Source organism: Phodopus roborovskii, unplaced genomic scaffold (genome assembly GCF_943737965.1).
Source record: "Phodopus roborovskii unplaced genomic scaffold, PHOROB, whole genome shotgun sequence".
Lineage (NCBI taxonomy): Eukaryota > Metazoa > Chordata > Mammalia > Rodentia > Cricetidae > Phodopus > Phodopus roborovskii.
Window position 1 is genome coordinate 11,778,041 of NW_026126409.1, and position 24,149 is coordinate 11,802,189.

General features: G+C 44.9%; 1 protein-coding gene across 1 annotated transcript; it reads left to right on the forward strand.

Annotated features, from left to right (window-relative positions):
* The first annotated feature begins 340 nt into the window (after nt 1–340).
* Nucleotides 341–23,782, forward strand: Spaca7 (sperm acrosome associated 7). Its single transcript, XM_051181946.1, has 6 exons — nt 341–585; nt 9,229–9,285; nt 13,809–13,919; nt 14,728–14,835; nt 16,283–16,354; nt 23,670–23,782. Exons 1-6 carry the CDS (start codon nt 492–494, stop codon nt 23,780–23,782), a joined length of 555 nt encoding a protein of 184 aa, XP_051037903.1. The 5' UTR covers nt 341–491.
* Nucleotides 23,783–24,149: the final 367 nt, after the last annotated feature.

The following is a 24,149-nucleotide window of genomic DNA, read 5'->3' on the forward strand; positions in this document are numbered from 1 at the left end:
CTCATTCTCTGAGATTGATTAGTTAGGTCTACCAAGAAAGCCTCACACACCATCAACTCTCTATACCAACAATAAAGTGCCAAGGGTTACTGGTGTCCAACTGCCCTAGGGTGCCCACTGAATCTGGAAGGCACTGTGGGCCCATTGTGACCAAGTCTGTTCCTGCCCCTTGATCCTATCAGCTGTGCTGGGGCCATGGGTAGGGTCCTGGGAGGCCACCTGTGAGACACAAGGCTTATGAAAATAGTCACAGGGAGTGCCCACAAGGAATATTTAGGAGTGTGGATGGGATGAACCCCACACAGGACAGGACCCCAATTCACTATCTAACCATGCTGTCATAAGTTCATGACATAGCACATACAGTGTAATGAAGAAAGAATTCTGATGGTGATGTCACAGGTTCTGGACATTCTGCGTATCCAGGAGACCAAGGCTGGGGAAGCTGAAGACCTTCCAGGGAAGGGCCTCCTCCGGTGATTAGAGGGACCATGGCAGCGAATATGGGAGTAGAGACCTTTGTATCTGTCTTCCTGCTGTGCTGCTGGCAAGGAGCTGAACTACAGCCAATCAATGCAACTTCAGGTAGGGTCATGTGGAGGGGAGTGGATGCTGTGGGAGAAACCTCCACCTCTGTGCCCTCTTCCTTCCTTGGAACTTGAGGAATGAAGAGAATTGGAAGGTTTTCCATCTTGGAATGCCTTTCAACAGGACTGCCATGGAGCAGCTAAATATATTATTCACTTGTGTTGTTTACTAACTTAATGGAAATGTGCTTACTTATCCCAAGGTAGAGGAATAATGTCACAAACATTCATGTATCCATCCCCTGTTTTAATAACTGCACATTTCTCAACTACTTTTTATACACACATATGTATGCATGAACCACACACATACATATATAGACACAAACATAAACATGTACACATACATTGACACCAATACAATCAAATGCACGCACGCACACACACACACACATACACACACACACATCCTTCTTTGGGGGAACAATTAGCTCTGTCTCAATATCTAATGACCCTATGAAGGGGAAAAGCATATTTTTAATATGCCAGTCGCATCCTTGTCACACTAATAAAGTTAACAAAATCTTTTATTGTACCTAGTACTAGTGAAAGACACAGTATTCCTGGTGTTTGTTAGTAATGGTCAGGTAGTCAGATGTGGTTGCACATGCCTTTAATCCTAGCACTTGGAGGCAGGGGCAGAGGCAGATAGACCTCTTTGAGTTTGAGGTGGACTAGGACTACATTAGTCAGGGTGGATAGTACAGCGGAGGTTCATAGAGGGAATGAGGTCCATGTCCCAGGAAGAGAAGGAACACCCCCAGCCTAGGAGAAGGCAGAGTGATGGACAGAAGTTGCTAGGAGGTCAAGTAATTCTTTACTGGCCGACCTAAGGGTCCTGTGCTGTGGGCAGACAGGGGTGGTGAGTGGGGGAGGTGCCATCTAGTCAGGAACTGCAGGTGTTCTAACACTGGCAAGGGCTTCTATGGGCATGTCTCTGCACATGTGTCTCTGTGGCACACCTGGGAAGGCTAAATGAGAGCCTAGGTCAGGCAGGCTGCATGAGAAAGACATGGCCGGGAGCAAGCCACAGAGGCAGCCCCTCCTCATCCTTTGCCTTTTCAACAGCATGATTAGTTTTTAGATTCCTCCTATGGGATTTGCTGTTGCACAGCCAGGAATATAGCTAGAACAATTTCTATGAAAAAGAAAAGAATCAAGGCAAACAATCTCCATACATATAAATTAAAAGAAAATTAGAGTGAGCCATAAACGGGGCGTGGCAGCTCAGGCCTGCAATCCCAGCATTTGGAAGGCAGAGTCAGGAGGATTGGGAGTTGCAGAGCCCAGAACAGTGGAAGGGATCCCTAGATGCCAGGCCATTTTGGCCAACAGTGAGGGTGGCAAGTGGCCCCGGCAGTAGTATGAGCATCAGCCTTAGCCATGGCTATCCCTGAGGAGTACAGAGAGATGAGTTTTGTGTCCTGGGTTTCAAGGGATGGTCCTCAGATTTCAGCAGTCAAGTGTGCCAGGTCAGGAGAGAAAGAAAACACGATCAGAAGGCTCTGCTCATAGAAGACAACAGGGAAACCCCGGTTCAGGACACTGTCCAGATTCAGGGACAGTGATGGGAAAAAAAAAAAAAAAAAAAAAAAAGGAAAATAAAGTTTATCAAGAGACCAGGAATGGAAGGAGCTGGGGGGAGGGGGAAGGGGGGAGGAGCCACAGGTGTACACTGCAGTTTCCAATTAAATCTTTATTTATAATCAAAGGCCAACAAAGTGGCATGACTCCTGGCTATAAATCTCACCTCCATGGCTTCCATCTGCTTACTTGTAAAAGAGAGGTACCAGCCATGTTCCATTTCAAAGCTGTGATTCTTGGGACTGTTTATAGGGAAATCTCAGACACGGCTTCTCCAAGCCTCTAGGAAGCTAGGTGCTACGAGCAAGGGGTTCATTCCAAAACCTGGGAGGGTTCCTGTGAGGTTCCTAGGCTACTAGGAAGTGACCCTCCCATACATCCACAAGATTGGACTCCCCAGGAGCCAGGTGCCAGGTGGGTGGTCCAGGCCACAGCCTTAGTTCCTCACATCTGATTCTAAGTATATGGAGTGGGAAGGCCAAGATGATGCCTTGGTCATGTGGCCCAAATTTCCAATAGCGTTCTTACAAGGGGAAAAAAAAGTCTTGGAGTATGTGTGTCTATGTGTGTGCATGTTAAACGTTCTTGCATGTAAGCGCACCTATATATATGGAGGTCAGATGCTATCATCAGATGTCTTCCTCAATTACTATCTACTTTATTTTTAAGAAAGGTTATCTTGGGCTGGAGAGATGGCTCAGCTGTTAAAGGCTAGGCTCACAACAAAAATACAAGAAAGGTTATCTTCCTAAACCTGGAGCACATTTATTTGACTAAACCAGCAGGCCATTGAGCCTCAGGGATCCTATTCCTCTGTCTCCCCAGCTCTGGGGTTATAGGCATGTACTACCACACTTATATTTTTATGTGGGTCCTGGGGATCTGAGTTCAGATTCTCATGTTTCCACAGCAAGCACTATCCACCTGGCCCAAGAACATCATGAGCTGAAGAGATGGCTCAGGAGTTAAGAGCACTGGCTGCTCTTCCAAGGACCCTGGTACAATTCCCAACAGCCACATGGCAGCTCACAACTGTCTGTAACTCCACTCTCAGGGAATCTGAGACCCTCTTACATCCTCCATTGGTATCAGGCATGCAAATAGTTCATAGACATGCCTGCTTGGCACACAAATAAGTAAGTAAATCTTTAAAAACAAATACACTTGAAAAAGTACAATTTCAGGCTGGGTGTGGTGACCCTTAATCCCAGCACTCAGGAGGCAGAGGCAGGTGGATCTCTGTGAGTTCAAGGCCAGCCTGGTCAACACAGTGAGCCCCAGAACAGACAGCTATGAAGAGGTCCTACCTCCAAAAACAAAAATCAAAACGAAAATAAATTCAAAGCTGCTCCAAGTTAGTGGACAACTAACTTTAAATGTGCAGATCAAGCCCAAAAGCACCAACAATGCTTCATAAGATCTGAAACCGCAGTCCCTTGGCCCTGGCTCCACCAGGCCACAGTCTGTATGCTTCAGGGACCCATCTGCTCCTTCATGTATCTGGTGAGGTCCCCAAATCCCAGCAGACAATGTTGGAGCCACGGGCAGTTAAAGTCGTCTCTTAGAGTGTCCTAAGACTCCTTGCAGACAAGCTTGGACTATAGGTGAATACACCTCCTTTCAGAAAAGCATCCAAGAAAAACAAGAATTGTCTGCAAAGAACCCAGGCTCTAAAACCTGCCATGAGTCCACCATTCCGAGGTCAGCAGAAGATTCTCCATACAGTGTTTTATGTCAGAAAGTGCAATGATGAACGATCACAATGTCCAGGTACCCATCGCATCTAGTAAAGACAAGCCAAATCTATGGGAATCGCAGCTCCTGGCACCTGACACGTCTTCACAAAGGTGTGACACAAAAGGATTCCATGCTGCTTACCCCACGAAGCTTCCCCCTACATTTTCACATCACAAGTAAGCTAATTACCTTACGATCTGTCTTTCACAGGATGACAGAACAAATCCCAGGAGATTTTCCAGGGGCCTCTGGGAAATTTCAAAGTTAGCTTGAGGTCAGAAAGACTGCATTTAAAATTTAATTCTGAGGTGTCAAAAACTGTCAAACACTTTGAGGAGTTGACTGAGATCACAGGCTACTATGAAACAGTACTTAGCTTCCCAGCCAACTAAAATAGCAAACGATTTCCAAGGGAAATAGAGGAGAGAGATAGTTGTTAAAGGGGGGTGGGAACCAACCTTCGTTCTCTCACTATTGAGAGGGTTCCACTTTCTTAAGTAATAAAAAGTTTGAAAAGACAACACCAAGCACAGGAAATTATTTTGGTAAGAACGGAGCCTTTGTCTACAAGGGAGGTTACTCAACAAGTAAAGAAAACACTTACAGTTGCTTATGAGGAGGAGGCCAATAGTCCGAGGACTCTGCCCTTTCAGCAGAGAGAGCAGCAGAGGCCGTTCCACATGGCCGCACGCCTGATACCGGAGCTCATTTCAAAACCTGACAATGGCCATCCATTTACCCAGCCCAGCCATGGGAGATTAGATTTCCCTTCTTTTTCTCATAGACCCTTCACACCTTACCCTAGCGGTTTAGGCTTTTTGTTCCTGTTTTTTCCTCTTTATTAAATAACTTTAAAACTATTTATGGCAAAATTACTTTCTTCTTTCTTTAACAAAGATCCATCCTTTATGTCTCGTGGCTTTCCTTATCAAACACAGACCACTTTCACTGAAGCCTGCTTGCAAAGTCCGTCTCTCTTTCCTATGAGTCACAGGAGTTTTAATTACACACACAAGTAGTAATTTGAATGGAAAAAACTTAGAAACTATGACTTATTGGTCACAGTACTTGGTGGCAAGTTTACTGAGTTTCCATCTTACAAAGCTTAGAGACTTGATTGTATAATTTCAGTGGGTTCAGGTGTGTGCATTTACACAGGCATGTATGCATGTATGTACATGTGTGACAGTCACGTGGAGATCAGAGGGCAGCCTCAGACAGAATCTCTCATTAGCCTGGAACTTTGTCTGTGGTGACAGATTGTTTATGATCTAATAAAACTTGTCTGAAGATCAGAATGCAAAGCTAGCCACAGCCATGGAGGCCAGGCAATGGTAGTACATGCCTTTAGTCCCAGCAGCCACACTAGTTAGCCATAGAAGCCGGGGATGATGGTGCATGCCTTTTATCCCAGCACTAGAGAGGAATATAAGACCATTCAAGATCTCATGTGGTATTCAGTCTCCAGCCACACTGAGGATAGGATTGCCCCAGCTTTGATAGAGATAAGAGCTGGTGGCTGGCAGCTTTGCTTTTCTGATCTTCAGTTTGAACCCCAACATCTATCTCTGGGTTTTTATTATCTATGCTACATTTGTCATAAATAGGCGAAGCTGACTCTCAGGCTCAGAGGGGTTACCCTGCCTCTGTCCTCCCTCAATCAATTGCTGGGGTTGTAAGTACATGCTGCCATGCTTCTACGGGGATCTGAATTCAAGTCCTCATACTTGCAAGGGAAGCACTTTGTCAGCTAACCCATATCCCCAGCTCACCACCCATCATTTTGAATATGGCAGAAGCAGCTTCCTTATTAACAGAGCCAAATGCATTTAATATTCTCTTTGTATATAAAACAAGAAGGCAAGAATGTAAACATAAATTTGTTCTTAAAGCAAATGCCTCAATAGTTTCCATTATTTAGAAGTTCTATAAAACCCTACTAATGGTAGCAGCACTAGGATGGTTGGAAACTGTCTCTAAGTAGCTTTTTTCTTTAACACCCAGAGCCCAGACTGGGGAGGTTCAGTTGCTCACAGAGCACTGCAAGCCACAGAACTCAATGAGTGTTGAAAGATATGCTTCAAAAATGGAATGGAGCACACACTCAGGAGGGAGTGTAGGCTTCTCAAAGTAGAATCAAGTTTGTGTGTTAACCAAGGGCTGGAGAGATGGCTCAGCTGTTAAGAGCACTGGCTGTTCTTTCAGAGGTCCTGGTGCTATATATACATGATCATGGTGACCTCTACAGTTACACTGTCCAAAGGCTGTCTTTGTTTTTCTCTATGAGATTTTACATTAATACATGAGATGTCAACGTGTTCTGGCATACACTGTGTAGATCTACAAGCTGGCAAGTTAACTGGTTAAAAGGCTAAGGAATTTCCACCAATAGTCCATTAGGATGTCTATGCATAGGTTTTGACTATAAATATGCATTATTCCGTTTGTGTGACTTACTCAGAATAGTGGTTTGTTGAGAAGGGAGAACAGTGAGGCTGAACTCAAAGGATCGAGGACATTTTAGCTTTAAGCTGTCTCCACGGGATTACGTTCTTTCCTGGATAAAGGAGTATAGTTCTTTGCAGGTAACTGTCAGTGGCTTGTGTGATTCCTAAACAAAATCCAGGGGCAAAGGGCTCATTCCTTTGCTCATGTCCTCTTAATTTTCTCTTTCTATCCTGCCTCAAGATACCCAATCCACACTGAAGTATATCCACTGACTCAGAATGTCCTTTAGATCAGTTTAAGCCAAGCCCCAAGCAGGGTCCCATGTGACTTTTGTTTTGAGACACTTCTGGGCACACTCAACCCACATCCTTCCTTCCCATCAGCCTTCCTCAGAGATAGTCAAGGACCAAGACTCACAAAATGAGCCCAACTAATGTCCCCACCTCCATCTCCCAGGGTGAGCAAGTCATCTCTGACCCCCACAGGGCTTATGGGACTCTCCTCAGTACAATATGATGTGCTGGCCTGAATGCTGGTCTATACAGGACAGTCTAATCTGGTTCACTATTTAGCCAAGGGCAGGAAGTCTCCAGGGTTCAGCAATGGCATGAACTATGCCAGCATCCCTACTTTTCTTTCACTTAAGTTCTGAGGTGCTTACTAGGAGATACTGGGGCTGGGAAAATAGGCATAGCACCCACATCTTTGCCAATAATTCTGCCATAACCACATGTCCATACCTGCATATGGCTGCCAAACCCAGCTCTTGCTTGTCCCAGAGAATCCTCAGCAGGTATTTGTTGAGCTTGTTGCTGCTGCTGCTGCTGCTGCTGCTGCTGCTGCTGCAAGTGGCCACTATGACCTCTAGAGTCCTGGTCAAAGCCTTAATGACATCCAACGTCTTCTCCAGCTTGAGACCCAGTTCTAACCTGGGTGACTCCTGAGGGTTTTTGCCAGTATAAGACCTGAATGACCTCTGGGTGGAATCTCAAGATTCTCCCAGCTTGAGACCTGGTCACAACCCTATGTGACTGCACAAAGTCTTCTTCGTTGAAAGGGCAGATGAAAGAGCAGTTTTCACACAGGTAGACTAATCCCATCTGGAGGCATTCCCACTGCGTGGAAGGAGAAGAGCTGTGCTGCTCTAGTGTATGGGTCCCTCACAGGGAGGTGCTGGCCACTGAGAGGAAGGACAACAATTTATATGACCCTCTTAATGGAAAAGGGCTCGCTCATGTTCACCCAATTAAGCTGAGTAAACTCAGAAAGCAACAGTGAACTTCATGGAGCCAGAATGTGCTGACACGGGCACTGAGAAGACATCAGAGTGTCCTGACCTTGTCGGTGAGTGCTGTCTAGAAGCTACAACTTTCAGGAAGAGGTGACAACAGGAAAAGCACGGTAGAGCAGCTACATCTGACAATGCACGTTAACAGGCATGGACAACATGAGCATACACACCACGCATGTGCGCACGGCTGACTTGCACAATGCTTCCATTGTGATTACGGGACAGACACAAGATGAAAAGAATATTTTTAACAAAGTGCTGGCGCTGCGCAGCTGTACCCATTCGTAATGTTCCATTAATGTCTCATGCACAGAGAACTATACTGTATTTGCTTCATTTACCAAGGTCAGCACACTGGGAAGCAATTGTCATCACCATCACAGACCTCCTTACATATTTCCCATTGTTCTGAGCCGTGCAGATGAGCACATTGGGATGCAGATTGTCCATCATTAAAGCCTTTGAGAACAGCTTTGTCATTGGTTTAGCTGCAACTTTAGTTATCCCAGACAGAGCTCTGTGTCTCAGAAAGGGAAGGTATGGTGGCCCTACTTGCCATCTTTGGGGGTCCCAGGACCTAGGAGTTGGAAGAAGCCAACCCAGAGCTCAAACCAAGGGATATACCAGATCAAGAGACACCACAGCCCCCGAGATAAACAAAGGTCATGTCAGAAGGAGGAAGTGTGCACTGGATGCTGCAGAGGAGAAACCGGTCCTCAGAATTCCCACAGTGTTCAGATATAGGAAGACCTTATATGCCTAGCATAGCTCTTCCTGTCCATCAGGAAGCAGACATCACAGATATGACAGCTCTGGACCCTGGAGACAACGGCCATCAGATCCTTTCCGCTCACTCATCAGAGACCACTTCTCACCAGCAGACAGCACCTGGAGGGCTCTCCTCACACAGGAGGAATGAGGTGACCGGCCTCTGGCCCTCCCCTCCTCCGAGAGAAACTCAGGGGGCACAAGTGAGTGTGCAAGGTCACCCAGGGGCTCAGAGAGAAACACTCAGGAGGTGTTTCTGAGTCACAGGACAAAGTGAGTATTTGGCCGGTGACATGGAAAGCCTTAGTCAGAGGTTGGCCAAGTGCTGCTTCTAACTGTGTGTCAAGATAGGCTCTGGGCCGCCATGGGATCGCAGGCTGGAGTTTCCCAGTCTAGTGGCCATGCAGATGGTGTCACCAGGCATGCAGGAGGCAAAGTGCCACAAAACAAAGCATGTGACCCTCTTCCTTCTTTGTCCCTATGCTAGAGCTGAGTTGTCCCTGAGTGTGGACACTGTCTTACCATCCACAAGGGTGCCGCTAGTGACCAAGAGGGCAGGTTCTACTCAGGTCACCTGGGGAAATCATGGGTTCCACCCACACAGCGGTCCCATGGGTAATGCCTTTCCCATCTTCTGTATGAGAAACTCAAGTCCCAGAGGGCTTCCCTCAGCACACATGGGAAGGATCAGCACTCCACACAGGCTCCTTCATCTAGAGCAGGCTGGGGCCATCCCTCACTATTTCCTGTTTACAGAGGGTGAAATCAATGACACTGTAAAACTATAGTTTTTATGCCCCTCCCCACTCCTAGGTCCAGTTACTGAAGACTCACTCAATTCAACAACTGAAGAAATACCTGAAGTGTTTGGTAAGGCCCCCCATACCTGAAGTGTTTGGTAAGGACCCCCATACCTGAAGTGTTTGGTAAGGCCCCCCATACCTGAAGTGTTTTGTAAGGACCTCCATACCTGAAGTGTTTGGTAAGGCCCCCCATACCTGGTATTTGGTAAGGACCCCCATACCTGAAGTGTTTGGTAAGGCCCCCCATACCTGGTATTTGGTAAGGACCCCATACCTGAAGTGTTTGGTAAGGCCCCCCATACCTGGTATTTGGTAAGGACCCCCATACCTGAAGTGTTTGGTAAAACACTTATACCATATACCATTAGAACCTGGTATATGGTAAAAGAGTGGGACCTTTCCCAAATAACCTATCACCAGTTGCAGACATTGGAGAAACTGATTTGCTTTGAGGCCTGAGCCAAATTCTCCTAGGCTGAAGCTTTAGTGCCAACCTCAGAGTTAAATTTACCCTACCATTGATAAGACCAACACTGTCCCACAGAGATGGAGTATTGGTGCAGGTATAGTACTCCACTTTCTGGTATCCATATTCCAAAGAACATGGCAAGGACACTAACTTTAACTGCAGTCTGTCTGGACTCTAGGATACACAGGTCCCCCATGGGCTCCAGGTGGCTCACCAGCACTGTCCCTGGTCCTGAAAAGCATTCTGCTGCCAAGACAGAGGCTGCTTCCAGGTGCTGCTTGTTTAGCTCCTGTGTGGTCCCACATGATACAGGGCACCTTGTAAAAGCCATGAGATAAACTTGTCTCTGGCTTTACAGAAGGGCAACTGAAAGTCAGGGTGTGAAGAAAGTCCCCGAGATTATATCTGATTGAGAAAAGTAGCAGGTTGAGTCTGAGGTTTTGTGACTTTCTATCCAGGACACTTACGTTAGAGGCTTAATAGGAGAGATGGGAAGAGAATAGTGCATAAAATACAACCACATTTAGGTAAGACAAGATGCTCACTCATAGTAGGGGACAGAATGACAAGAGGGCAGGAAGGATAATCATGATAATGTCTGGAACCAGATTTTCTGCATTTTGTCGTTAGTCAGCCTTCCATTGCTGTGAAAAATATCTGAAGTAATAAACTTATAAAGAAAAAAGGGATTATTTTTGCTCTTGGAGCTTTCAGCCAATGGTTTGTTAGCTTTGGTGCTTGGGATCCTGTAGTGGAAGCACGCACATCATAGATGTGGTCTATGAAGTAGACGAGTATAGCACACTTCAAGGTATGGCTGAGAGAGAATTTCAAAACAAAGGGATCACAGATGCTCTGATTAATGAATGATTTAATCTATTGGTGGGTTCTGAACTTGAATAGACTACTAGAAAGTGGCATAATTCTGGAATATGGGACTTGTTGGGGAACCATGTTATCTTTGTGTGTCCTTGGGCACTGGGCCTTGGCCCCTTCTTGCCGCCACGCTGATCTGCCTTTTGTTGACATGACACAAGTAGTTCCTGTTGCACACTCCTAACTATCGTAAGAGTTTGCCTCACCGAAGGCCTAAAGTAAATGGTGTCAAGAGTATAGATGGATACCTTGCTCTCTAAGCCATCTATGTTGGGTAACTTGTCCCAGGAACAAAACCTAATGCAGATAATTGGCATCAATGACATAGGGTCATTGCTATGACTAACCTTGATAATATGATTCTTTAGCCTCTGAAACTGGTTTGGGGAGGGGGATAATTGAAAAGGTTGAAGATGAGAACTAGAGAAAGCTTGGGATACTATAAACTTGGCTAAGTGGGTGATTCTGCTGGAAGCTCAAACTGCCAGAATGCAATGGGAATGTACACAACAGAGGCCAGGTGTGATGAGTGGTTTTACGTCAATTTGACACAAGCTAAAGTCATCTGAGAGGAGGGAGCCTCCATTAAGAAAATGCCTCCATAAGATCAGGCTGTGCACCAGCCTGTAGGGCATTTTCTTAATTAGTGATTGATGTGGGAGGGCCCAGCCTATTGTCGGTGGTGTATCACTGGGCTGGTGGTTTTGGGTTCTATAAGAAAGCAGTCTGAGCAAGCCATAGGAAGTAAGTCAGTAAGCAGCACCTTCCATGGCCTTTGCATCAGCTCCTGCCCTGCTTGAGTTCCTGCCCTGACTTTCTTCAGTGAAGAACAGTGATATGGAAGTGTAACCCAAATAAACCCTTTCCTCCCCAAGCTGCTTTTTGGTCATGGTGTTTCATCACAGCAAAGTTAGAAACCCTAACTAAGACACCAGACTTACAAAGTTTAATATGGAAATGAAGACCCTATTGGGAACTGTACTGAAGTCTCTCACAGTCTCACCAAGAACTTGTCTATCTTTTGTGCATGTCTTGCAGCTTTATGGGAAACTGGGTTAAAGCTAACTATTTAACCCAGGAGAGGAAATTGTAACTTAGTCCCACTTTTAGGCTATGCCATGGCTACTACCGGATGCTTTTAGGCAGGTTTACCATGGGAACCAGGAGAAAGGGCAGAACGGAAAAACTTGACAAGTTTGCAGGCTGATCAGAAAAATCTGTGTAAGGTTGGGGCCAAGGAAGGCATGGTCTCTGAAAAGAGTATGGCTGCCAAAAAGAAGCCAAGGACCCTAAAGCATCAAAGACCTTGCAGGAGTTAACCAAATCCATTATAGGCTCAAGGTTTGAAAGGGAAAACTTAATTAAAAAGTGTTTTTTCTTTTGAGAACATAATTGCCCCTAGGGCACACCATGGGGCTGCCTGGGAAGTTGTTTCCCAGTATCTTTTTACAGTGCTCTGTCACCCAGTCCTAAAACACCAATATAGTCAGGGTCCAAGTGGACCCAGTTATTGTTTAAATTGGCTTCATCTACATGAGGCTGGCTTTGTAGACATACAGAATGTAAGAGTTACAGTTTCATGGACTCTTCCAACCATATTTCAAAACAAAGCCTGAGAAGATGGGGAAACATATAGCAGGGTCAAATTCCCTGTAAGAGAGCAATTCTGAGATTATAAACTTTAAACTGCAGCAGAGACCCAGGATGGTTGAATGTTTGTCAATGAAATCCACAGGCAATGAATATAGACAGCACAGGAAAGGGGCCATGGACTACAAACTGTCATGCCATAGGGACAGGACCACCCAAGCTCTTTTGAGCTCACAGAGACTACTTGCCCCGATGCCAGACATGGATCTACTGAACTTGGTGTTTCTCCTGCTATACTTTGGTCTTGCTTTTGGTGCACTTTTTCTTTGCTGTTCTGTTATGCTCCCTTTTCCCATTGGGAAAGGAAATGTGTACTATGTGACTTTGCATTTGGAAACAACTCATACCTTTTTATGGAGACTTACAGGTGAGACTTGCCTTCAGGCTCTGAAGGGTCTCTGTACTTGGGCTTTAGAAATGTTGAAATTGTAAAGATTATGAGGACTCATGGGGACTATCAGATTGACTGGATTGAGGCTGTTGTGAGTATTCCTTCCCTGGTAGACAGTGTCTAACCCTTACTCATAAGGCTCCAGTACAAACCAAGCATGGTTACACCAAAGTTCACCCTGAGGAGTAAATGAGCTGAGTGGGTTTGCTTATGGAGCTTGGGTAAGGGTTTACTACCAGCACCTCTGGTGACTCGAAAGCAGCACTGCAAAGTCTTCACCCTAGAAGGATGATGGCTTCAGTTGGAGTGCCCTTCAGTGTCCTTTCCCTTGGCTGTACCCTCTAGGCTCTCCCCAGGACTCCAGAGGCCATGTGCAATTAGGGCAGAATTGCATGCCAGTGGTGGGAGAGGTGGCTGATACTGAGGTGAAAGCTCAGTGATGCCACACCCTGTCTTTCCATGAGGGATGTCAATAGTCAACAAGCCCAAGCAATGGCTCCTTGCAAGCAGGCATTTTGAAGGTGACAGCTTCATCAGACATTTTGCTTGGAGGGCTGCATCCTACAGGAGACTCCTAGAAGCTTATAGAAGCACACTCCTGTGTGTTGTGTGTGAGGGGGTGTTTCCAGAGATGGTTAGATCATTAAGGCTGCAGCAGGGTGACTGGTTTAATCTGCCAGTAGATTCCAGATTTGAACCAATTGTTGGGATGTGAGGAAACTGTACAGTGGAAGATGAGAGATGAGGGATTTAAGGGATGTCTCTTTCCCTAGTTCCTTCCTGGTGGTCTTTATTCTGCTTCCTGGCTGCTATAATGTGAGCAGCTTTGTACACGCCACAATGGACCAAAACCTCTGAAGTTGGTAGCAAAATTACTCCTTTTTCCCTTGAGTTGTTCCTCAGAGCACAGAGATGATAAAGCTAACTAAAACATGGACATGGGGGCATTCAGACAACAAAGCTAACTAAACATGGATGTGGGGCCATTCAACACATGAGGGGCAAGGCTTAGGAAATGTCCAGATGGTGCCCACTTGTCTGAAATTGCTTAGGGAAGCAGTGAGTGACCAGCCCACCCTAGATGGGGTTCTCTGAAGACACCACCAGTTCCTTGGGTTCCCCTTTTCTACCTACAGTATTGATAGGCTGCCTGATGGGCACCCCACCTTTCCAGCTCTAACTTGTCCCTATATACTTTCTCAAGATGAAATCATAGCCCAAGAGCTTTTGGAGCCAAACACAACGGCAGTGTCTGAAACCCCACCATCAACAAAAGTATCAACAGTAAAAACAACAGAAAAAAACAAGGAAAAAAGCAAGTACAGCCCTTTCACCCCCATAATGGCATGCATTCCTAGAGCCCTGAGGTGTTGACTATGTGACTACATTTGGGCATTTACTTGAGCCAGCTATGGATGCATGAGAGAACCCTGAGTCCAAGGAGGAGTCTCCTCTGAGGCAGGGTGGCTTGCCTCACTCTGAGGTGATCTCTGAATCACATTCATGTGCATTCTGGAGCTGAGCATGTAAATGGGGTTCAGCCACTGCAGGAACACAGGCTTGCGGATGAGCATGGTCATTACAGTTTAACACATGCCATCTCATGACACTCACATCTCCCCAGGGAGCACAGCCCTTCTGCTATGACTTGTGGCCAAGGTAACACCAAGGTCAGTATATGACATGCCCAAAGCCAAGAAGAGCAGCAGACAAAGTTCATGCTTTGCACAGCACAGCCCCATACTGCATGACTGTTCAAACAGATGGTGTAATGGACAAGGGCAAGGAGAGGTCTGGGGAACCTGTGGGAAATGCACTCAGAGGCAGTGGGCTCAACACATGCTGGGAGTTTTGTTTTGTTTTGTTTTGTTTTGTTTTGTTTTTTTAAATGTTAAGATGTGACTAGATTTTAAGGATTTGCTCACTCCACATCTGTCTAGACACAAACCACTGGGCTCAAAGTAGTTAGAAGACACCTGACTATTTAAATATTAATTTCCCAACACTGTGCCACTGGTCCAGCCCAACATTGTAAAATAGTGATTACCCTGCACCCTCTGCCCCCTCCAAATCAAGAGTGTAACAAGGAAACCCGTCCCCATTTCTTTCCATCTTCATCCAAGATGCTGGTATTGATGAAAACTACCAAGAAGATGGCTCTGAGAATTACCACGAATTACTGGAGAATTTAGAACTCTCACCTATGAACAAGGAGAAAGCCGACACTAATGGTAAATATGCTCTAGTAATCTCCCCTGCTGAGCTAGAAGACTACCCAGGAGCCAGCATCAGATGCTTTTGATGGCTGCTCCACCTGAGTTAAGTAGACCTGCCCTGAGGCTGAGGGTCCCTCACCTCCTCAGGTGGACTCAACCATCCACAACCAGCGGGAATGTCTTCTCCCAGGTGTGTGGAAGTCAGGAGAAGAGGGGCCTCTCTTCAGGCTTCCATCTAAGTCACTGCTCCTCTATGGTGGAAGGAGATGACAAGACTCCATGGCCCTGGAAGTCAGGAAAAGCCCACTCTAGCAGAGGCAGAGCACAGTGGCTCTGGGAAGTTTGATGTTCAGGGGTGATAGATCTCCCCCTCCCCAAAGCTTAGATTAGATTAAGGTTAGGAAAGGAATCTGCAGCGTGAAGGACTTAGGTATAGTGCTCTGAAGTGTGCAGTGTGGAGGACTTAGATGGACTACTATGAAGTATGAAGCACACACAGAAACAGAACAAGGCTCCAAAGCCTAGAGGCTTCTGGCATAGGGCAGAAGAGGTCATGAATATGCATCCCTGGGCCCACTCTACACTCTGCTTGGGCCCTGAATACTGCATTTATAACCCACTCCCCACATAGCTTCTCCAAGGACTAGCCTCTGGTGTTGGCATGGATCTAAACACCATGGTGTTTCAGGGTATAAACACAAACAGAATTCTATGTAAAATGAGTGTTTACCAGTCCTGAGCTGGTCCCACTCAGAGATTTGTACAAATTGCTTGATGGTTTGGCACAGTGTTTGCTGAACAGTAATTCTTTATTTACTTAGTATCTTTTAGTAATTAGGATTATGATCTAAGCAATAGCTGCCTCTTCTTGATTACCTTCTTTACTCACAGTCACTAAGGCTGAGCACTCATGCCAACTAGAGCTGATAACTATAGTCATTTCTTCCTGTGCTGACCTCATTCTCCTATCTGTGGCCTTAAGAGTCACTCCTGTGTTCAATTGCCCACCCCCAAGATGCATGGGACTTATCTGGTGCCTCCCTGACCGTGCCTAGCTCCTTTTTCTTGCTAAGTCCCCCTAAAAGATCAAGAACCAGGTAGAGTGACATTGCTTAGCAAGCCAAGCCAGGAGGCCTAATGACACACACGTACATCTTTGTATCCATTCTGTCATTTTCTCCCCCCAGCTCACACAACCAACGCCTCTGTAGGGAGGGTATTTGCAAGCCCGAGAAGCTTCATATGTTTCATATGTTGGAAGTGTGTCTGAGGGACCAACTCTTAGCCAGGGACAGAGTAATCAAAAGATGGAGGAGGGGAGGTACGTCTTCCCATAGTGACTTAACTCATTTTCAGATAAAACTCAGAAGCAGTAGTAGCATTTCAGCCAAGATTTAAAAGCAAATGCTCCCCAGTGTCTACCGGTGTGTCACTCATTTCTTTTCCATGTTCTTCATTAAAGACAAAAGTACTGCTGAGAACATCCATGACAACAGTTCTCAGACCAAGCTTAAGCCACACTTCTCTTTTGAAGGTGAGAACATAATCCACAGAAACTGCCCTTCCCCGCAACATGGCAAGGCGGCCTCGCCTGAGGCAGGGGGTTGCACCCTCAGGTGCTAGGGGGCTCCTTCAAGGTCGCGGTTCTCTAGTCAGGAATGACTTTTGTTTCACATTTAAAGGCCACTCGCCTATTGTTTTTGCAAATGCCTTCATCGTATTGTCTCACTTTTGTCAATTTCTTGAGGGTTTCTTTCTCCAGTTTTGAAGTGAGATTTTTTTTTTTTTTTTAAGAACAGACGTGTAAACAAACCAAGTCTGTGATACTCATTGTAAATCTTTTTTCTAAATTTGTCAGTTGGATTTATTTTTAAGACTTATGTTATCCATATGTATGTGTGTTCTGCCTGCATGAGTGTATGCCACGTGTGTGCGGAAGCTTCTGGAGTTCGAAAGAGGGCATTGGTTCCTCTGGGACTTGAGTTACAGGTGATTGTGTGGTGTGATGTGTATGCTGGGAGCTGAACCTGGGTCCTCAGCAGGAGCAGTAATCGCTTCTAACTGCCTAGCCCTTAACTCAGCCCTCACTTTACTTTTGATGATTATAATTTTTCTTGCAAAAGACCCACCATTTTTGTGTACTCATAATAAATAATCTTTTGTCATTTTTAATATAGTGTTAGCCAGAGCCAACACTAAGGAGAAGTTACCATTTCCTCTGCTGTCTGTCACCTCTTTGGACTGCTTTGGAATGTCTGAGTAATATACTCTTAGTTTCACCTCTTCACATATGGCTACACATGTGTTATAGCATGACTTCCTCAAAAACCATCTCATCCCCATGATTTGCAGACCCACACTTGAAATATACCAGATCCCCAGGTGTGTGGTTGGTTCTGTCTGGCTTGTGCACCATGTTAATATGTTGGTGCCACAGGATTTCATTAAGGTTTCTGAGGTACACATCCCCTTCTCCCCTCTTTTTCCTGATTATTCTTGAATTTTTAATGTCTAATTTCCCTTCTTAAAAAAGAGCTTATATGTTTCCTATTAGTGTATGACGTCTTAGGAAATCGTTTAAGAATTGACCCTTTATAATGTTGTTACGCTGCAAAAACAGGTGATGTCTTTATAGTTCTCAAGTCTGATTTCATATATTAAGGGCATGCTTTTGGGTTTTCCTTGTATAGGTTTTTGGTTTGTGTGTTAAGTTTATTATTAAGATTTCAATCTCCTTTGTTTCTGTATAAAGGAGATGGTCTTCTATCCTGACCACTGTAGCTGACTTTTATTTGTAAATAACTTGTGCTAATATCATACCAACCTTGCATTCCTTGAATAAACTACACTTGATTATGTTCAGCATTTTCTTACAAAAGTATTGAATTGTCTTGCCAATAATTTATTAGTATATCTGAATCTAAATGAACAAGTGATATTAGTTTGTTGGTTATTAAATTCTGTATCAGGTTTTATAATGAAGAATTATCAGGTTTTATAATGAAGAATTAAATTCTGTATCAGGTTTTATAATGAAGAATGAAGATTTTCTCCATCTTAAAAATTATTTATTTATTACATTTGACTCTCTAGGGAAATTTATAGAGCATTGAAAAGCCCCACTCAATGGACTTACTCTGGCACCATCTTCTGAGGTATCTCCTTGATAACTTTATTTCATTTAGAGAAATTTATTTCTCAGTTCAAGTGTTATTCTTGGCCTTCTGATTTTCCTTGGGAAATTATACATTGTTTCTAAGTTTTCACCTGTATTTGCAAAATCTTCAGCATGTCTCATCAATATATCTTTCTTTTTTTTCTTTATTTCTTTATTTGTTCATTCATTCATTCACTTGGGTTTATTTGGTTCATTTCTCTGTGCAGTCTTGGCTGTCCTGGAGTTTGCTCTGTAGACCATGCTGGCCTCAAATTCACAGAGATCCGCATGCCTCTGCCTCCCAAGTGCTGGAATTAAAAATGTGCATCACCACTGCCTAGTTCATTTATTTCTACAGTGTTTTTCTTTTTTGAAATTTTGCGCTTTTTATTTTGTGTACTTAACCATATTTTCCCCTTTTTGAGTACATCAAAGTGGTCTGCCTCATTGGCTGCTTTCCCCAGCGTTCAGGGTTTTAATGTATTGATTCTGTTTCCCACAACTCCAGCATCATTTGTTTTGTTTATGACCTCTTACTCTTTGCTTCGTTGCTCTTTTTCAAGTTTTTAGGCTTGAGTAATTCTTTTATCACCAATAATTGTTTAATATTATTCATTGTCTAATGAATTCCACAGATTCTCATTTATACTCTCTGACTTTTCCAGAAATTTATCACTTTAGTTTGTCGCTCCCTTTTAACTGAAACTGGTTTTCTAATAAAAATGCTTCTAATGTTGCTTTAAAAAATAACTCACCATGAAAATAAACATAAGAATTACAAACCAAAATAAAGCATAAAAGAAGCCAATACAAAAGCCATAGGGGGAAAAGAAATAGCTCACAGTTTCATTATATCACGTTTATAAAGCATCATTTATAGCAGTACCACCCTATGAATTTCCCCACTGTCATCAAGCACATGATCAACTTTATGAACAGTTATAACGAAGAGCTGTACCCTAATGGCATCATGCCTTGGAGCTCAAAGCACGGCTGTGACTTCCACTTTACTGGCCACACTAGTGCATTCTCTGCTCTCATCTTTCATCCACTGAATCTTCCATTGAGGTTGTTACATTGTTATCCTGTTACAAATGTCTGCATATATCTCCACACACTTTTGTAGATTTTACTTCCTGAGTGTGGTATCTGTTATTTGACACATAGATCTTTACAGATGTTTAATATTCATTACAACATCAGCTTTCTGTACTAAATAGAACTATTTCATATTTAAAGCTTTCGGGGCTGAATTTCTCTGACATAAGGCTTGTTGATTCTACTTTCTGATTGTTTTAGTTGGTCTGTTGTATTTTTGTTCATCCTTCAATATTTTAATTCATTTGCCCTTACTGGTCATTAAAATGCACATATGATGTATTTGACATCCCAATCATTTTAATGGTGCAGTTCAGTGATCTTGCATGCATTTGTAATGCACACCCAGAACCACTACTTTCTCCACAGTGTCATCTTGTATCCATTAAATAGTAACTCCCTAGTTCCCCTCCCTTGCCCCTTGGAAGCACTGCTCTACTTTCTGTTTCTACGAGGGGTCTAGAGAAGAGGACACACAGTTTTGTTTTCTCCAGTCTGTTATCCCACTGACCACACTGCTCCCACAGGAACCAGTGCTGCTCTAAACTAAATAATCTTCCTTTTTTTTTAAAGGATGAATAACTTAATGGGTAACTTCTAGAACATTCAGAGAACTAAAACATAGCATAAGCAAGCTGCCCAATCCAAGACTGGTGAAGGACTTGAATGTGTAATTCTCCAAAGAAAACACACCAGTAGACAGCAGCTACTAGCAAAGACACCACCACCAGTTATAGGACGTGGTATAGGATGGCAGCAGGGTGATGGGTGAATGAGGCTTTTTGCCCGCACTGCCTGGAGTATGGAAGCTGACCCATTGATGGTGGAGGAGCTGGAGATGACGAGAAAAATCTCAGTGGCTGCAGACCAGAGGGAGACAGCTCTGGAAATGGTCCAGGTAGCTGGAACGGGTGCTCGGTGCATGGCACTTATATTGTACAAGGAGCATCATGCCCTAGGAAACTCTACAGTTCATGATCATGAAGAACCCAGGAGTGAAATTTTGTGAGCACAGGATGAATTTGCATGTTCAGACCTAGGGTGTTCTTCCAGACATCGAGCAATTTCAGATACCCCTGACAGCTCATGAATACCTGCAGGCATGTGTTTGTCCCCTGCACAGGACAATGAGAAAGACTACTCTCACGATAGTGCAGAGCTCAGAACTGGAGTTTGTGATCACAACACACTCTGTTCTGTAGGAACGTAAGGAGTGAATTAGAGATATATAACAAAGGCCAGGTCCAACACTAAGGCTTCAAGGCATGTATAATAAGCAACCAGAGGAGATTAAATGGAATGATTAAAAAAAATGGGAGGGGAGGAGAATGACTAGGAAAAGGAGCAAGAGGAGGAGGGAGGAGGAGAATGGCAAAATCTGGCAAACACAGAGTAACCAACAGCCTGGCAGTTACAAACCCAAACATCAATAATCCTCATTTTTTTCTATGACTTTAGTCACAACTGCATATGGGACACTCACCAGCACACGTGGCATTTCAGCCATGAAACCAGCAGCAAACAATTTAGAATAATTAGAAGTATACCAAAAACATTCTCCGGCCATGACAGAATAAACGAGAAATCAACAATGTAAAAAGACATGGGGAAAGTTGTCTAAATATGTGCTGATTTACACAGCATGCTTCTCAGTGACCCACTGTGTGAAGAAGTCAAAAGAGGAATTTGGAAATATTTTTAATTGAAGAAAAATAAAAACACATGCTGAAATTGTGGGAGAGAAACCAGTACTTGCATGAAAAGTCATAGCATTAAATGGCTGTATGAAAATGCTTGAAATTATTCATACATGTGAGAAAAGAATTGAAGACATAAAATATCAAGGTAGTGCAATGAAGAAAACATAGTGATTGACTTAGAATGACAGTCCAGCGGAAGTGTGGTCCCTAAGTGTGGCCAGAGGACTCGGCTTCATCACCAGGAAGTGTTGTTGGTGGGGGAGGGGGAATAGGCAAGTGAGATGCAAGGATGAGAGGAGAGCATGTGGACATGAGGAGACACAACGGGATGGGCAAAGACAACAAAGGCAATGAGGACATACCCTAACAACAATTCTCCCCCAATTAAAGCAATAACACAAAGTTGCCCTGGTGACAGCCCGTGGCAGTGCAGCTAGGCAAGATCTCCCCTTAATTCTCAGCCACTGTTTTATTCATAATAATGTTCTCCTCATCCTCAGGCCTCAGGCACCACATCAGAGGAGCCAACCAACTGGGGATCAGAAGTACCCTCCCCCCCACACCCCGCACACACACACACACACACACACACACACACACACACACACACACACATGCACACAACCAAATGTTCTCCATACCGAACACTCGCAGGCCCTTGTCCCGATGGCTTCATCAATATAGCCAAGTATTTCCACAACATTCATAATGTATTGGTGCTTATAAATCATCTGGATGCGCTTCCAAGTGTCAAGACAATTGCCAGGTTACACACATAGTGCCACATGAGCATCTCTGGGCCTGGGTACCACTGGCATCCAGAGATCCTGCTTCTGCAGAAACCGAGGGCAGATGGTCTGCTGCTGTTCTTCCTCTCTGACCTAAGACGAGACTTTCCTCTTCCAAAGCCATGGCTTTCCTCTCCTCCAGCCCAAAGAGCCTCAGCAGTGCATATGGGGTGCCAGATTCATGGGTGCTCTGGACAGCCTGGGGGACGGCTGTTTTTCAAGTAAGTGTAAAATGGAAGAAGCCATGAGGGGTGGAAGGTAGCATTAAAAATGACAGAAATTAGCCGTGTCGTCCACACCCTCCTTCATGGAAGAGCAGCAAAGAGGCAGAGCCTTCAGTTCCATCTGGCGCTTCCCTTGGGGCCAGCACTGGCGATCACTGTGTCTCCCCTGCCTCCCGCAGCCTGAGTCACTCCTTGTAATTTTTAGAAAAAGCTAAATGGAAGTAGTACAGCAGCTCCTAATTCAGCTTGCCCCTAAAAATTAAAAGAGCTGGCAGGTGGAACCCAGGGCTGCTGGATTCCTGGGTATAGGAACAATTCTGTTCACACTCCCACCCTGGGTGTGAGTGTTCATTGTGGGGATGGCTTCCTGGAAGCCTGCCCCTGCTGCCTGAGTCCCTGACATGGCACAGGTTTGGGAGATGAGCTGAATAAATGAATCAAAGAATAAATGAATGAATGAGCATCCACTCTGAGGGCAAACAGAGCTCCAGGGGCTAGTTGGCTAAAGGCCAGGCAGAGACATCTCTGTGAGAACCTGACAAGCCAAGAAAGGCTCCTAGACTCTCAGGCTTGAAGGAGGGACAATGTACCAATGGTCCCGATGCCTTTGCCCACAGCTCCGCCCTATTCCAGGTTACCTGTGTGTCATCCATGGGCCATCGGTGCATCTGTGAGGTGCGCACAGCCTTGTTGGAGCAACCAGGAAACAGCACACGGGAGTAGACAGGAGATCCCAGCATGTAGACTGAACACACACAAGGGAAGCTTTCCTCCACTGTCACTGAGGGCAACTATAGCATAAACTGGATCAGAATGGCCCAGTTAAGGAATCCCAGCCCACAGCAAACCATCATCTCTCTGAGACCAGGGCAGGTGACTTCCCTCAGCTCCACCTGCCAGTTTCCAAACTGACTCTACCCAGGAATGGCTCATAAAACCTAAGTTGTTCCAACATTTAAAAATAAATGCAGCCACTGATGGACTGTTTGTTTTAGCGGCAGGAAAGTGGATGTGGTCACAGCAAAAATTTCTTGCTGTGAATTGAATCCAAAGAAAATGGGGGTGCACTCATTCAACTCTTGAGCCACTGATATCCAGGCTATCCATGAGGCCTGGGAAGCCATCTTGCAGATCCACCTACAAATGGTGACAGCCTCTGTCATGGCACTGAAGTTGGGGCAGCCACCGACTTTGTAGGGACCATATGGAGTCCTGCAACACTGGAGGCCACCAGGACCTCATTCCACATTTTAATCAAATATTAGACTTGTCACCTGCAACATGGTGGGCTGATCTGTCAAGCCTGTGTCCGTGGGTAATTCTAATAAACTCCCACATACCTAGTGTGATTTAAATCATAGAAATTCATGCTCCTCTACTCCTAAGAGCCTAAAGTCTGAGATGCAAGATTGGATGGGGCTGGTTGTCCCGGTAGGCATTCTTGGTGTTCTGTGGCTTTGCACATGTCACTTGGTGTTTCCTCTGCCTTCACTCAGCCTTCTCCATGTGTGCCTGTGTCCAGATTTTCCATCTGTAGAAGGACATGGTCACATTGGGGTAGGACCATGCTTTTCCTCTAAGCCCTTATCCTAGCCTGGTATACCTGCAAAGACCCTGTTTCCAGGAGGTCCCCTTGTGGATCAGAGTCAGCTCTTGTACCACTGTGGTTTTTCTCATTTTTCTCTCAGGGTCTTAGAGGTTGGATTCTTTAGAATTGTCCTTGTTTTCATGTTGCTACAGATAAAATCAAGGGCTTTGCTAATGCTAGGTAAGGACTCTACCAGCAAGCAGAATACCCAGCCTGACTTATTTCTGAAGTTAGAGGAAAAGCACCAGGCTATGTTGCTTTCTCGGTTTGATCACAGCATATTTTCCCCCACAGAAAAGAAGAGTGCAAGCAATGATAAGTATGAGAGAGTGTCTGTTCTGGACAGAATCCTTCAAAACTTAGGAAGATCTGAAGGCAGCCTGGAACTAACAGGCAAGTGGCCCTAATCTGCAGGTCCCTGCTGGGCTGAGGTGAAGTAAGAATGCCACTTGCCCCTGAGGCTCTTGCTAGCAGCCCTTGGATGAGCTTGAGTTTTGCAGGGGTATTTGACTGGATGAGTCAAAATTAAGAGTTCCTAGGCTAAGTCATTGAAGGGTCCCCTCCTCAGCCAAATCAAAAGTATAGTCCTCCCTTTCCTAGAAACAGGACCTCAAAGTGATTGTCACCCATACCATGGTCCGAAGCACCATGCATGAAGGCCTGTACCATTCATGACAAGGACATCTGTTGGGCCTTCTCACTTGGGAGGAAACCTTCCTTTGGAACAGAGTTCTTCTACCTCTCACCCTCACATGGCAGAGTCCCATCCCACCC

What these genes read in the sequence shown, in the direction of transcription:
- Spaca7 (XM_051181946.1), top strand. Translation starts at nt 492, where the DNA reads ATGGCAGCGAATATGGGAGTAGAGACCTTTGTATCTGTCTTCCTGCTG. An exon ending in AGAAATACCTGAAGTGTTTG is followed by an intron (nt 9,286 to 13,808) that starts GTAAGGCCCCCC and finishes TACTTTCTCAAG; the next exon opens with ATGAAATCATAGCCCAAGAG. An exon ending in GCCACACTTCTCTTTTGAAG is followed by an intron (nt 16,355 to 23,669) that starts GTGAGAACATAA and finishes TTTCCCCCACAG; the next exon opens with AAAAGAAGAGTGCAAGCAAT.